At 44.8% G+C, this 16125-nt stretch overlaps 1 protein-coding gene across 5 annotated transcripts in view; it reads right to left on the bottom strand.

Moving 5' to 3' along the window:
• The window catches only part of CLUAP1 (clusterin associated protein 1), a 214338-nt gene extending 198919 nt beyond the window's left edge, over nt 1-15419 (bottom strand). For 2 of the 5 annotated variants that reach the window (XM_054042742.1, XM_054042745.1), the window contains exons 1-3: nt 10778-10861; nt 8405-8516; nt 4729-4813 (exon numbers count right to left, since the gene is read on the bottom strand). In XM_054042742.1, the coding sequence (XP_053898717.1) occupies nt 4729-4813; nt 8405-8516; nt 10778-10799 (219 nt within the window). In that variant the 5' untranslated portion in view covers nt 10800-10861. Of the gene's footprint in view, nt 1-4728; nt 4814-8404; nt 8517-10777; nt 10862-13785; nt 13876-15264 lie in introns of those variants that run through there. The other 3 variants (XM_054042743.1, XM_054042744.1, XM_054042746.1) reach the window with 3 other exon arrangements.
• Nucleotides 15420-16125: the final 706 nt, after the last annotated feature.

Genomic DNA, 16125 nt, shown 5'->3' with positions numbered 1-16125 from the left:
AAAATCATTAGCTCAGATGGAAAGGCTGAATTAACAAGTTAGGAAGGTAGGGGTATAGAACAGAACCACTAACAGAACTTAAATAAAGTAGAATGTAATCAAACACCACAATAGAGAAATCATACAGTTATTCTGCTTAGTCTGGAAAGGATTTGCTCTAGTTACATTTTTATGATGATTAATGATTTCTGATATTCTTCTTTAATGGGGTTAGGTACATTTGTCTCCATATAAATCTTCCATCTAATTATAGATGCTAGAGGTTATTAGCTATTGGCGAAGATAATTGTGTGTCCCATGCACAACGGGAATTACTGAAGAAACATCTTCAAGTCTTTCCCATTCTAAGAAGTAGAGGAAACACCTGAGCAGAGAGTCTGTTTATTGAAGAACCGCAATAATTCCTTTATTACCCTGTAAAATGAATTGCAGACTTTTAGCCATGGGGTTATTTAGCCACTCTTATTTCATCCCCTGTAAAGTCTGTATTATTATTGTGTAAAGCCTTTAGGGATACACTGATATGAAGAACGGTCTGAAAAGCATATTATTAAAATGATTTCTGATTTCACCCTTCTCTTTCCAAATTGTACTAGGCTCAGAAAAGGAACTTAAAACTGCTGGATCTATGATTGTTGTTCACCTCTAATGATGCTCCAGGGCTTAGAACTGTAAGATATGGGAAGGTTACACATTCTGCACTCAGTAGAATTAAGAACTGAGAACTAATTATCCATATGTAAGGCTGTGAGTTTGTCACAGAGGTCACGTAAGTCACGGATTCCATGACATTCCAGGACCCCTCTGACTTCTGCAGCAGCCAGGCCAGCTGCACTAGCCGCTGCTGGGGCACTCTTGGGCCACCATGCCCCCCTCCCAGAGCATCAACAGGAGTTTGGGTTTGGGAGGGGGCTCAGGGCTGGGTATTGGGGCACGGGAGGGGGTGGGGTTCTGGGCAGCGCTTACCTCAGGGAGCTCCCTGTAAGCGGTGACATGTCCTTCCCTTAGCTCCAAATGGCTCCGCACACTGCCTCTGCCCTGAGCACTAGCTCCATGGTTCCCAGCCAATGGGAGCTATGGAGCCGGCACTTGGGGCGGAGGAAATACGCGGAGCTATATGGCTGCACCTTTGCCTAGGAGCTGGGGGAGGGACATGTCACCGCTTCCAGGGAACCGCAAGGAGCTAGGTAAGGAGCCTGCCAGCCATGCCAACCCCTCTCCCAGCACCAGCATCAGTCCTGGGCCACACACCACTGCCTCCAGCCCCCCCACATCACCAGCGGGAGTCCCGGGCTGCCCCCCACAGAGCACCTGCGGCGCCCCCGGGCCGTTCCCCCCCCCCCCCCAAACACCCGCAGCACTCCCAGGACTACTGCTCCCCCCACCTCTACCCCCAAGATTTAGTCAGGGGTATATAGTACAAGTCATGGACAGGTCACGGGCCGTGAATTTTTGTTTACTGCCTGTGGCCTGTCCATGACTTTTACTAAAAATACCCATGACTAAAACACAGCCTTGTCCATATGTAATCTAAGGGCAAAATCTGGCTTTATGGTCACTTCATATTTCAAAAAGCTTCAAAATTAGAGCCCCAGAAAAGTGTTCATCTGACAGCTATCCATAAAGAAAGATCAGTCTGGAGACCTTCTCAAGTCAAAAACTCACCATCCAGGCATAAGAATCTGAGCATCTTTGTGAAGTACAACTCATTTTCCTGTATAACACTCCTTCCAACTCTCTCAATATGTTTACCTCCAGCACAGTACAATTCCCTGCTAAGGACATCCAACACCATATCTACAGACACTAGCAGCCATTGGTGACCAACATGTGGTTCACGCTCCTTAGCCCAGAAACACATTTTTACCAAGCCCCACTGAGTGAAAGGCCAAGCTCTAAACATTCAGGTTTAGCTCACTTACTTAGTTCAATGTTGCGCTGGAACAGCTGGTCAAGATTCACTTTGCTGAAATTCCTACTTCTTCATTGCTGCGTGATATAACCATGGTTCAGTGCTCCAGACTGAAACTGCGGTGTAGTTTGTGGTGTGAGCTGCACTTTGTGGAATTTTGCTCCTGAGTGTGAGGAAATGGACTAGCTGACCTAATACTGTCCAATTTTGGGCTGAATCACAGAAGGCCCAGCATAGGAAGTGTAGCCTGGCAGGCAGGAGGGGTAAAGGCTTCACACCACTTCTGCACAATCTTCAGACAATAAAAAAAACTACTTTGACCTTCTCAGTGAGTCCATTGCACAGAGCTTTGTGAACGATCCTGTTCTCCAAACTAAAACAGATAGTAGATTCCACAGCACAACTTTAATATACTGGCAGAGAAGAGCAGATGGGAGGAGAGGGTAACTAAACACAAATATTAACTGACTACAGAAGGGGCCCCTCAACATCTCACTGATACCTTCACTGGTACCTTTTCATAATGCCCTCAACTTCCCCATGTATGTTTTTCAGTCAGCAACTCTACTTACTGGTGCCCTGATGCTCCTACCACAACAAAGCATGAGTGTCCATTCCTGTTCAAAAGGGATGCAAGACCAAGCATCTACCCCAGAATTCTTTCATAGTCTCTCTGCTAGGTTCCTTATTATGATTAGACTTAGATATTTATCAGCAAATGTCGATTCTCTGTAGAGACAAGGTGGGTGAGGTAATATTTTCTACTGGTGAAAGAGACAAGCTTTCAGGCTTGCACAGAGCTTCACTTCAGTGTACACATACACACATGCGCGCACACCCCATCCCCCAATAAAAGTGTACAGATAGGCAAAGTAAGAAAAATGCTGCTTGAAAACTTATGAGTGTTTGATTTAAGGATATTTATCTTGTATTTTGACATGTGATGTTGACAGTTTGTGGCTTAATGGTTATGAAGCTTTACCTTTTTGAATCTCAACATCTACTTTCATTGACTAACTATTGTCTTTCCCCCTTACTGCCAGACCCCTTCATAATTTTCCACAACTGTGAAAATTTAAATAAATAAAAATCAGAAAAAATGCTTACAAACATCAATTATCCACTGAAATTATAAAATAAAAATCTAATTTTTCCAAGCCTAATTATGATTTACAGCGGACGCCTTCCTTCCCGAGTGTCTTGTAAGGAATAAAAAAATAAAATAAAAAAAAAACAGGCTAAGCAGCTATGAAAAAAATACACTATAACTAAAATAGCACCCTATTTTATGTCTGAGAACAAGTCAAGCAGGAAGGAAAATAAAATGAGAAGTAATGTCATGCATCCATAGGGGGTGTAGAAAGTGAGGAAAAGGGAGCAATTCAGATGGCAACTTTTTACCTGGCCTGCCTCTGTTGGGTTTTTTCCAGTCCAAATACAATATACTATTGCTACTGTCTTTATACTGTACTGCTGGTGGTACTGCTCACTGCTTATGCTCATTATAATCCACTTTTAACAACATAATTGAATGCAAGATGTGTGATCCCAACAAGGAAAGAGGGGAACTCTGCTGAAGCAAAGCAGGGAAGAGAGATTGTGTTGTAGCATAAAGGTTACCTGCAGAACCACCCAAAATGTTTGTGAGACACTCAGACACTATGGTGATAAGTACCATTGAAAAACCTCCTAATCTACTGACAAATAAAAGGTCACGGCAAATTGCTTGACAGCCAGGTCCTCTGGAATTCCATGACACTTCAGGGGAGAACCCTGTGTTCAAAAAATCATTTGGTCCAGTTACTCCAGTACAGTCCTTATACAGAGTGGCTGCGCATCTTATATTTTAAGAGACAACCCTTATTTAGTGTCTAATATCCTTCAATATGTATCCAATAAGCAGTAACCACAAAGCATTTGATCTGATAAAAAGTATGCATTCAGACAATAAACAAAAACAGGATCACACTGAGATACAAATATTGATTTTAGACCAGAACTAAAACATCGTTAGGCCCTGTGTTTTTCACAGAGCTCTGTTATTTTCTTGATATGTAGGTTGTTACCCTACTACAGAATCAGGCATAAAATGTTAGGAGAGAGATGGTCATATTTGTTACTGAGCGCATCCAAAAATCCACTTTGTCATTTTTGTTAAGAAAACTTGATTTTTGCATGTTAGCTTTTTGAAGTGTGAAAAATTGATAGGAGGTTGCACATGAATATTGCTTTATGGGCTTAAAGCTAAGTAGTTGTTAAAACTCCAATCCTACCAAGACTTACTCATATGCTTAACTTTACGTGATGTGAGCAGTCTCATCCAAGTCACTGGCTGGCCTCATTCACGTTAATAGCAACACCTCCATTGAGTTTCATCCAGTAACTGCAATGGGGCTACTAACATCATGTAAAAGTTAAACCTGTGTTTAAGTTTTTGCAGGATCAGGGCCTTTGCTTGAATTGAGATTTATTCAAATATCAACTGCAAGTAAATCTCTCTCTCTCTGGCTCTCATTGTTTTTTGATTCTACACTGAATATCAAGTTTAGCTCTACCCAGGATGTCTTGCTCTATGATAGGTTGTATCTGGCCATTTCAAGACATTACAGAAATGATAGGAACTGTTTTGAAATTTAACAGAAAGTACAGGAATATAATACGTACTTAGCCACATATTACAGGGGAAAATCAGAGAGGGTCAAAAGAAAAAGCATTAGAGGCCTGATCCAAAGCCCACTGAAGTCAAAAGAAAAAATCCTTTTGACTTCAGTGTGCTTTGGATCAAACCCCAAATGAGTTTGCTTAAGCAGACTCACCATAAACTGAGCTACTGCCTTAATGAAGAAAACCCGGTCCTGCTCTGTCTCAACATCAGAAGGAACATCGGTCTGAGGTTCATATCTACAGATGGGAACATTAATTGAGTCAGAAAAGCAACATGCATGAAGTATTAAACAGGTAAAAGCCAATACAATTATGTGGCAAATTCAGGCATCAGAAAGATCCTGCAAACCAAATTCTCAGCCCCTGATGCAGGTGGAGAAACAGTAGTTAAGTGTCTAGGATCTGGAATGTATAAATTAGAATGTCATAAAAATTGCACAAGCCATAAAGCTTGAGCCATCTTTGCAAAAGAAGTTGTTAAATTCAGGTTTTGAAGCTGTCTTTTGGCTCAGTTTGTAAGAATAGCCAAACCTAGCTGACTCACCCAAATCAATTTAAAAGCTTGGATTCAGGCTATAAATCAATGGAATATTTCTGATGAGAGATTATTTACTGTACTATGTCAGTTTTTCAAATTGCAAGTGTTGTGGTCAAAGACACCCACGCAATGATTTTAGTTCAAAGAGACAAGTCTGAGGCCAGTTTATTGACATACATACCAGTGCACTGGGGTGCAGTCCGAAGACTGATACCCCGAGGGCCGCTCGCAGGCGGGCTTTTATTTCGTCAAACCGCAAACGAAGTACAAACAATGCGTCATGAGTTAAGAAATTAGGGTTGGGGTCAGTTCCTCCCCTAAACCGCGAGTTAAGAAACTAGGGTCGGGGTCAGTTTCCCCCCCACCCCCACCCCCCTAGGTACCTTCCTCATTTTTCCGAGAATTGGATGTTTATTTGGGTAGAGGGGCACTTGGTGGTTTTCCCTAGGGGTGGTACTTGGCACCAGTTTGGGTACATTTCTCAAGACACACGTTATTTTCCAGGGTCTTTTGGTTAAAGATTGGGGGGGGGGGGGGGGGAGGAGAGGTTCCATGGGACACCTAAAGAGGATCTATGATTGGCTATTTTTGCAGATAGCTGGAATCACGGAGTGGGTCACAGATCACCCAAAGGAGAAGCTGCATGAGTCAAGAAATTGCATTTAGCTAAAGTTACCTATTGCTTCACACAAGTGGTTATTATATTTCATTAGTCATGAACATATTTCATTAGTGCTGCTGCTGGGGCTTTTCTATTCTTTGCCTCCTTGCCCCCCCCTCCCCTGGTCATGACCCTTGACCGAGTTTGGCAGGGAATTGTGCAGTCTAGTCTAGTTCAGGCCCTGGCCTGTACTGCTTTGTGTAAGGGTAGTTAGCATAACAGATCTCTGTTGGAGGGTTTATTTTGGGGCCTTCAGATTCAGAGCTCTGGCTATTAAAAAGAAGGCCCCCTGCTCTATTTCCCCACACAAGTCACACAGATAAACCAAACTCATCTTAATCAGATCTATGACTTAAAAAAAAAAAGCCTTAGATTAACTGAACATCCCTAATCTTCCAGAGATCTGCTAAAATGATTAGCAGTAAAATGGTTAATAAAACAACATTTCCATTTAAAATATCGCCATGAAAGTAAACACCCCCTTTGAAATGAACAAGGACAGTTGAGATGTCTCACAGCTATCATTTTAAGCAGACTAAGGAAGCTTACTTCCAAACATAAACCAAACTGAAGAGTTATCTTTGCAAGACTAGAAAATGTTTTACATGAAAGTTTAGATTTTAGAGCATATTTACAGCAATCAGTGGGTTCTGCAGCAAAGTCTCTAGCCACAAAACAGAGAAAAACACAGGGCCCTGATTTATAGTTAATATTGTCCCTAAAATAAACATTTTTGCTTCACTAATAATATATTAATATTTTACATTTTATAGCATCTTTACAAACAGCACCACTAGAACACAGCCACCTCTGGAGTGGAGGTTACCAACCAACTGGTCCACAGTACACTATATACCAGTACACTTGGGAAGAGGAAACTAGGGAAATCCCCTACTTCCTAACTTTTATGGAAAGTGCCATGGGATCATTAATATCCAGACAGAACCTCCACTTTAAAATCTCATTTGAAATTCAAAACAAGTGAAGTCTAAATTAACCTCTCTATCTTACAATACAGTTATAAGACTCCTGGAACCAGGGAAAGCTGGTTTATTGGGTAACTGGTACAATTTGGTTAGTTTCCTAGCTGCTTAGGATGTAAATGCGGCACTTCACTTAAAAGCAGAGTACTTCCAATCACCTTATAATATACATGTGAAAGCACTTTATACTGTTCAGCTTAATTGGATGAATACTCTTACACCTTTTTTGAAAAGCAATACCTTTTTGTGTAATGAAATGTCTTTTTCACTGCTCTGTTCTCCATCTCCTGGAGAGATGGAGAGACAATTCATTACTTTTGTTTTTAAATTTGAAGGGAAAAAGGCAAGTAATTTAAAAACCAAACTTAGGGGGAAGGGGAAGCATTGTTAACGCTTCACAAGCTCAGATATGAACATAAATGTTTTAATCAAAACTTTTTTATTAATTTTAAACAGTCCTACAATACTTGCAGCCCAAAAATTGCAGCATTGAGCTAGTGCACAATAGCCAGAAAGCTATAATTACTTGAAACTAACCATAAACCAAGTGAAATGCAAAAAGTAAGCAAGCAGCAACAATGGTCATTGTTAAATTTCTGCCCATTGAGATATTGCAAGGTATCATTAATTGAAAAAGTAAGAAATGTTCTCTTTTCATACACACACAGGGAACATTTTAATACTTTTTGATATTGATGATATAATTAATGTATTATAAATACACACACACACACACGCATAGCTTGAGCCACCATTGCAGTTTCACAAGTGTTTGAAGCCAACGTTGGTGCATTACACCAACGTAAAGCTATACTAAAATGGTACTAGACCAGGCCCATGCTCCCTGATGGGTTCCTTCTCCATTGCCTTTCATTGTGGGCAATGTAATAAGTCAGAGGAAACAGAATTAATTAAGGAAAAACCATTACTGCACGTTTCAAAGACTGATCTCCTCTTACACGTAGAACATTATTTGTAGATACAGACTAACACGGCTACCCCCTGATACTATTATTTGTGACTGTTTTTTTTTAAAGTATGAGCCTGTTCTGTAAAGTTTGGGCAAAGCCTTAGTTGCAGGAATAGTTTTTAAAAGAACCAGTGGGGCTGAACTCAGTCCAAGGGAGAGATGGAGAAGATCCCACTTCACTCTACAAAGAATACTTCTAGAGAAGACTATGTTTGAAGGTAATCTCAGTTAGTCCTCCACTGCCTGACTTTAGCTCCTGCAATGCAAGCCTCATGCTCCATGTTTGCTACAGAATCTAAGGAATATGGAAATTCACACTGGTGAATGGGGAAGGGGACTCAAGGAGAATACACTCTTTATTTTTTGTACCATTCCTTTAGTTTACCCTTTATCTACATTATTTTCCTCTGGAAATATCAGTTTATTATATCCATGACACATAGAGACCACTGAAGCCACAAGCTTGACATTTAAAATACCAACTTAATTACCATATGTTCCTATCTGGCACTCAGAACAGTAGAGCTCTCAAAATGACTAAACTTCAATTTCACCAAGTTCCTCTTTAAGCCACTCAGTACAACTCCACTCCAAAACATCAGCTCCAAATGGCTCTCCAACTTCAGGTCTAGTAACTGACTTGACATTTTTTCTTGCACTGAAATAAAGCACCAACCTTTTGCATAGCCAAAGAAGCATCTCTGAAACCAGCATGAAGTTTGGAGTGCGGAAATTCTCCATAGAGATGAGTCGGGGATATCCCAGAGCCCTCATCATCTCAGTAAAATCTGAAAGACAAACAACAAAAACAATTCTTTCTTTTCGCTATAGTCAGCAAAGATGCTCAAGTCCCACAACGCACTGTTTATGTTTACTAATATACACACTGTGCTAGACTGAATCTACATAGAATACATGAAGTGATCAAGGAAAAAAGTTAATACCAATTTACCAGGAAATTATCTTTAACAGGCAAAAAAAAGATGACTTTTCAAATGAGAAATGTTTCTAATAACTGAAATGTTAAAATAAAATCAAATAAGGATTTCAAACATCCCCATTGTCATGTATAACAACAATGCTCTCCCAGCTCCTTTGGATGGAGCACTCAACCACAGGAAGGAAGCCTTTCATCATCCTGCAGCAAACCCTCCCAGTAGCCCGAAGAAATGGCATTGAGCATCTCTAAAGAAAGACATACAATAGTCTTTACCTGAAGGAACTGCAGTAACACAAGAAACTACTTGCCCACCTACACTGATACCTTCCTTCGATAGAGGGCATTACCTGATGTTTCAGAGAAAAGCTTAAAAAACCAAATACAATGCACCTGACCAGTTGTTCAATGCCCAATAAGGGAAAGAGGGAGAAGTTTCCTCCAGACTCCTGCACATTACAGCAGCCACTACAAAAGGTCATGTACCAGCAGTATCATAATGTAAACCTACAGCAACACGATGGTGCATCGAAATATGGGACCAAAACTGACAGTGAGACCCACAGGTATCTTCAAAGCAGCCCTCACAAGTCCTGGGATCATTGTCCCGAGAAAATCAGTATAAAACCAGAAATACTGGGAATGAGTAGAGACCCTTTGCAACCTGGGTGTCTACAACAGCTTGAACTCACTGTCTGTCCCATATTTTGTAGGTTCAATCCGATTTTCACAGGGTGACATATCCTGCATATTTGGAGCCTACATAGACTCCACAATATATCATCACAGCCAGATGCGGAATTATGGTGTGGTGACTTTTTGACAGATGAGAATTTGTTGCAGTAGTGCAAACAGTGTGAGGATGCTACGTGATGTCACTATGATGCAGCATGGTGAGATTTTCATGCTGCGAGACACATGATGATGTCACAATGTGACAGAATTAGGATATGAAACAAAACTGTGTGTGATAAACCTATGATATAGCACGATAGCACAATACCATCTGAATATGCCCCGTAACAGTGCAATACAAAGGAATGACACTATGAAACAATGCTGCAATTCAGTGGGCGAGGTGCTCAGATGCCAAAATGTACTGTGTTGCTACTATATGGTGACAGCAAGCTGTTGTGCAATCACAGCATGAGAGAGCACAACAATGCCACACAATGGTATGTCATGTCACAAGATACAGCATAACAAGAATAGACAGGAAGAGAATGCTGCATCAGGTGGGGATGAGCTTTAGCCTGATGACAGCAAGATACAGTATAATGGAGCAATGTGATGTCAGGAAGCTATGATGAGGAATGATAATGCTATGTGATAATGTGAGTGTGTGTGGCAATGGGGTGGGTGTGTGGTGACAGTGTGGGGTGGTGCAGTACGATGACATGGTGATGGCACAGGTGTACAGCAATGGCGGGATGATGCAGTGGCGATAGTTTGGGTGTGTGGCAATGGCATAACAACGATGTGGTGATGGCACAAGTGCGTGGTGATAGCATGGGTGTGTAGTAAGGACATAACAACAGTGTGGAGCGGTGCAGATGTATGGTGATGGCGTAGTGATGGCACAGCTGTATAATGATGGCATGGGACAATGCGGGTGTGTGGTGTTGGTGTAATGATGGCTGGTGGGCAGTCATGAATGGCAATGGTGAGGTAATGGTGTGGGTGTGCAGTGATGGCGTGGCAATGGGGTGCGTGGATGGTGATAGCATGATGATGGGGCGGGCGTATGAGGATGGTGTAGTGATGTGATGGGCTGACAGGGCAGGTGTGTGGCTATGGTGAAGAGATGGCATGGGTGGGGAGGGCGAGGAGATGGCGTGGGTGGCGATGGGTCGGGTGTGTGGTGATAGGAATGGCGATGGCGTGGGTGGGGGTGGCAAGGAGATGGCCTGGGTGGGGATGGGACGGGTGTGTGGCGATCGTAAGGAGATGACGTGGGTGGGGATGGCACGAGTGGGGCAGCGTGTGCTGTGCTGACACCGCAGAATAACGACGCGCGGGCCACCCCCGCGCCTGGGCACCAGGAGCAATGGCCCCCCGCCCGGTCGCGGCTCCCTCCCTCCTTCCCCTGGGGCCCGAGCGAGATTTCCTCACTCCTGAGATCCCGGAACGACATGGTGACTCCGCGGCGCCGGCGCCACCGCCGCCTCCGGCCCTTGCGAACAGCCACAGAGCAAGCCCGCCTCTGCGCCAGGCCGCGCTGCCAGTCCCTATAGCAACCGCCCTACGGCGGGGCGTCTGGCCCAAACTACGGGAGAAAGCGAAGGGCTCAGGCGATGGTCGGTGCTGAAGGACGGACGGGTACGAGTTAGCGGGGGGAGGGGAGTAAGAAAGAAGCAGAGGAGGGGAAGACCCGGGTGTGACTTGCTCCTCGGTACCACTCTGTGGCTGTGAAGGAGATTGTTCAGTCAGTGCCCGCACCCAGTGCGAAGGGGCTCTAGCCAGACTCCCCACAGGAACAGCAGGAGACAGGAGGTCCTGCCCATCCCGAAGGCAGCAGCCCAGGGCACGCTCCCAGATCTGCTCCAGCTCCTGCAAGGCCAGCCTGGCCCAGGACAACTCTGCAGAGCCAAGTTTTTTCTGTTTCCTGTCTCAGTGTCTTAGGGTGAATTTCAGCAGGTGAAGACGCCAGGGTGACAGCCCTGCATGCAGGGCCGGCTCCAGGCACCAGCCTAGCAAGCAGGCGCCTGGGGCGGCCAATGAAGAGGTGGGCGTCACGTCCGGCCATTCGGCGGCGGGGCCATCACTCCCTCTCGGAGTGAAGGACTTGCGGCCGTAGACTGAAGCGGCGATAGAGCTGCCGCCGCTTGCGATCACGGCTTTTTTTTTTTTTTTTTTTTTTTTTCTGCTTGGGGCGACAAAAACGCTAGAGCCAGCCCTGCCTGTGTGAAGATCCCAGCTCATCCACGGGACAGGGACAGCAGTAATGCGAACTGTCCTCCCTCCACACTGCCACTGGACCCTCAGCCCGTTCTAGAGGGCTGACTGCCTCTTCCAGCATGCCTAGTCCCTGGGGCCCAATCAGTCCTGGGCCTCTGGGCTAAGACTGCCTACTCGTGGAGGAGTTTGTATGATGTGGACACTTCTCCACAAGGAACTGAACTGAGACCCACCAACTCCTGTCATGCATAGACTATCGGATAGTTATGATTTTCAGTCACTCCTGCCTTAGTCTGGTTTGGGACTGGTGACCTAAAAAGTAAATACTCTCTATGCCAGTCCCACGCTCCTGGGCCATCCAGTCCCTCAATAGCCCTCAGTTCATTTCAGGTCTTGTGTTGTATGGACTTCGCATCACAAGCACAGCATTACAAAGTGCTTATGTGAATCTTGACACTATAACGGTGTGTCAGGCCAATGTGACATTATGCTGTGATGTGTGGATGCCACGTCACCACATTATGATACACAAGTGATTATTTGCTTGCCAGGAGGAGCAAAAAAGGAAGGAATCCCATTAATGCTGTTAGTTGAGATGCTGCAATACAGTGACCTTCTGTCAGACATAAAGTGATGGTGACACTGTACTAGCAGATCAACCCATTAAATTCCAGATGCCCTCTGTTTTATGCAGGCTATTTGACAGCGCATCTTCACAATGTCATCTTAAATCCTTTTGCTGAGTCCTAGATCAGACCCATTAACCACTTCTTTCCTGAATTCCTTATATCCATATGCAAAAATGCCTTTAGGAATTTTGGGGTTGAATTGTTCCCTTTATTTATTACTGGGATGTTGGGAGGCTTAATTAAGTAATGTTTGTAAAGTGCTCTGAAATCTTTGGAGGAAAGAGCTAGAGCGGGAGAAAGTATTATTTCAGTTTCCTTTGATCAGTGAGGCAAAGGATGGAGCATGTGCTAAAAGACTTGGAGTATATAGCTTCAACCATTTCAGAGCCCCACAATTTATTCTGAGATGGGTGTAACACTCCAGTGAAGTAGAGAACAACCTAAATGTGCAGATATTTATATGGTTTCTGTGCAATCATATCTACCTCCATTGCCTAGTGTCAGAGACTATAGCCATCCACTACTTACTCACAGCTAAAGGCACTAAATTTTTTCTAAAGTAGTAGATGCTTGTGCTTCTGGTGCTGAAGATCCCCCCAGGTTCATTTCTCACTGATGACTATTGTGATTGTAGTTATATGGCCACAGTTTGTAACACTTAGCTGAACCCAGCCACTACCAATGCAGGAGACCAACCTAGCTAACCCCTGCTTGGGGCCCGATGGGGACCCAGTTGGGTGACACCCAGTTGGACAGCCACGCAAGGCGCAAAGCTGTGGGGGCAGAACAATGGGGTCTGAGGCAACACATGGGGAAGGGAACATAGGGGCACGTGCCCCCCACACACATATTTTTGGTTGTGCCCCCCAATCAAGACAGGCTGGTTGGCCGGCTAAGGCAATACTGAATCACTGCATGAAATGCTTCTCAGGGCACCCAGGACTGAGAGTCACCTTGTTACCACCTGCCTCCCGCGCTAGGGAGTCTTGCCAGTGCCAGCTGGGTGTTAGCCCGTATGCCACCAGCCTGTCAGCCACTCAAGCACTCTCCTCTGGGCTATGCCAGTCCTGTCTTTGCCTTGCAGGTTGACAACATAGGCACCGTAATACCGAGTCCCTGCAAAGTGTCCCCCTGTGGTGAGCAGCCCCTGATTGCTGGATACCCACAGAAATCCCAGCTCCTCTGTTCCCAAAGGAACAGTGTGGCACAATTTACCAGTTTTACATTTGTTCATCACTCCTGTGCCATGCACAGCACTTGAGCTCATTTATAAAACGAAAGGAAATTTATGTAAGAAAGAACAGAGATTCAAATAATAACCAGTGTGAGAAATAGGAACAAATGGTTACACAGACAACAAAATCATAACATGTTTTCTAGTGACTATGCTTCACTAACAAAGCATTCCCTTGCAGGGCTGTCCGTAGGATTTATGGGGCCCTCCGCAGTATTATTAAACTGGTGCCCCTATGCCCAACTTGCTCTTAGCAACACAAACATAAGCTTACAGTATTCCACAGTGTTCTACAGACGTGTTTAACTTATCTCCCTAACACACACACACACACAAGTAAGGAGGGTGCAGAAGCCGACCTGCTCTTACGTGCTGTCCCGATCACAGGCTCGGACTCTGCGGATGGGTGCTTCGGGGTTGGAGTACCCACGGGGAAAGTTTAGTGGGTGCAGAGCACCCACTGGTGCCAAACTCCCCCCTCTGCTCCCCTCCCCCGCTCGTCTCAGGTCCCAGTAGCCCCATGCTTACCAACTCCTCCCCCTCCCTCCCAGCTCTTCTGGAGTGCCAGGGACAGCTGATTTGCGGTGTTCAACCGGGAGAGAGGGGGAGGAGCAGAGATAGGGCACACTCGGGGGAGGAGGAGGGGAAGAGGCAGGGCAGGGGGAAGAGGTGGAGTGGGGGGAGGGGTCGAGCACCCCCCGCCCAAGCAAGATGAGAAGTCTGCACCTATGGACCCGGTGGTGCCCCAAATTTTTGGGTGCCCTACACAGCCGCGTATGCTGAGTATGCCTAAAGACGGTCCTGTTCCCTTGTCTCCTACAAACTAGGCAGCCTACCCAAGTCTTTTCCCCAGCATTGTCACCCAGTTTGGTTGAGACCCCTTCTGATAATATCCAAGCCAGGTGACAGCTTGTCCTCACAGATGGAAGGAATAACTGGGGTTCATCTGTACCCTAGACTTAGATTCAAAATTTCATTGTATTTACCCCTAAACACGACATCTCCTGTTGTTTGCCGCTTCCTATTAATTTCTTTTTTGAAGATTTCACAATCCCTCATTTGCATTCAGCTCAGACTTGTGAGTGGATGCCCATTGTGAGCCCTACAATACTTAATTTGGACATGACCAGGAGGACTGGCACAACCCATTAGGCGACCTAGGCAGTCGCTTAGGGCACTACAATTTGGGGGGCGGCGGCGGCTGCAGCAGTATTTTGGTGGCGGGACCTTCCACCACCTCTGTGGGGGGTGGCATTTCGGGGCGGGACCTTCCGCCGCCTAGGGTGGCAGAAAAGCTGGCAGCGCTCCTGATAACCAGTCAGAGTGAGATAAGCATCTCTTCCCTGCTGCCTGCCAGGAGTATGTAGATTACCATTTGGTGACCTGTCTTCACTCACAGACCTAGAGAACATAGTTTTTAGTATATATACACACATAACTTGTCACATTGTCTATACATAAATCTGGCAATGATCATGATGACCAGTGTGATGCAGGCTTTCCTTAGAGACCTCACATGGCCCTCTTTAGTTAACTAGAATGTAAACGTTAGACCCAGGAGATTCCTGTAACCCTTATGTCCTCTACCAGTTGGCATCAAGCTGGGTCACATCATAGTTTTCCTGTGATTAGAGGCAGGGCCCCATATACCCCATGGCACAATAGGACCAAGTTCCATGTCAGCAAATTCTGTGGCAAAATTACTTTATACTACAATTCTGTGATACCCTTAATTCCCATCCTTTCTACCGCCACACAACAAATAGGTCAATGGTTATTTTTGATATTGATTATTTTTTAGGGGGTGGGTTTCTCATGATGCTCTCCTGCTGTCCTACCTGTGTGCCCTGTGCCTCAGCTCCCAGAATATTGTCTGGACATCCCAGCTCAGAAGATCCTTCCACCCATGTGTGGCTGGTAAGGATGAAGTTTGTAGGTGCTGGAGTAGTTCATCTCCCTGGCTCTCCAGGACTCAGCTAACTGTTTTCCAAGCAACTCACCAACCTATGCTTCTGGCTCCCCACACTCCCAGACAGAAAGCTGGAGTCCAGCTTCCACTACGAAGATTCCTATGACCTGCCTCCTTGGAACAGAGCCAGGAGCATCTAATTAACTCCCCCTGCTGGGAAAAGCTGGAAATCAAGAGGCAGCTGCAGGCAGGTCCCGGTAGGGAGACAAAACAAAATGTCAGGTACTTGGCTGAAGAAAATGGCAAATTCCACAGCAAAAATGCTGAATGAAAGCTCAGATTCTGAAGCACATTTCTGTGGTAGGGGATAAATTGTATAGCAAATTCCACAGCCATGGTATATCCAAGTCCCTGAATATAGCAGAGGCTCATAATATGTTCTCTACACATCTTAAGTGATTTGTCCTGCTCTAAACAGCACATTTAATGACAGTGACAGCTAATGGAGATGGGCAATAATCCTTCTTAGAGTGCTATGGATAGAGGCCCCAGGAAGAAACTATGCAAGGTAGAGAAGGAGGCAAAATTTACCAGTGGCTGGTAAATGATGCCTAGGATGTCAATAGAACTTCATTAATATCTTTTATTGAAAATGAGTGTTTCTAGCCTTCATAGTTGTGGAAAAAACTCACAGGCATGAACAAGCGTATAAATGATGCAGAAGGCTGCAGAGAGCCTTCATTTACCAAGATGCTCCCCTTCTTTTGTTGTTGTTTGAATAAAACTGATG

This window comes from Malaclemys terrapin, chromosome 10, assembly GCF_027887155.1.
Source record: "Malaclemys terrapin pileata isolate rMalTer1 chromosome 10, rMalTer1.hap1, whole genome shotgun sequence".
NCBI classification, from domain to species: domain Eukaryota; kingdom Metazoa; phylum Chordata; order Testudines; family Emydidae; genus Malaclemys; species Malaclemys terrapin.
This window is presented reverse-complemented; position numbering and strand designations above follow the sequence as displayed.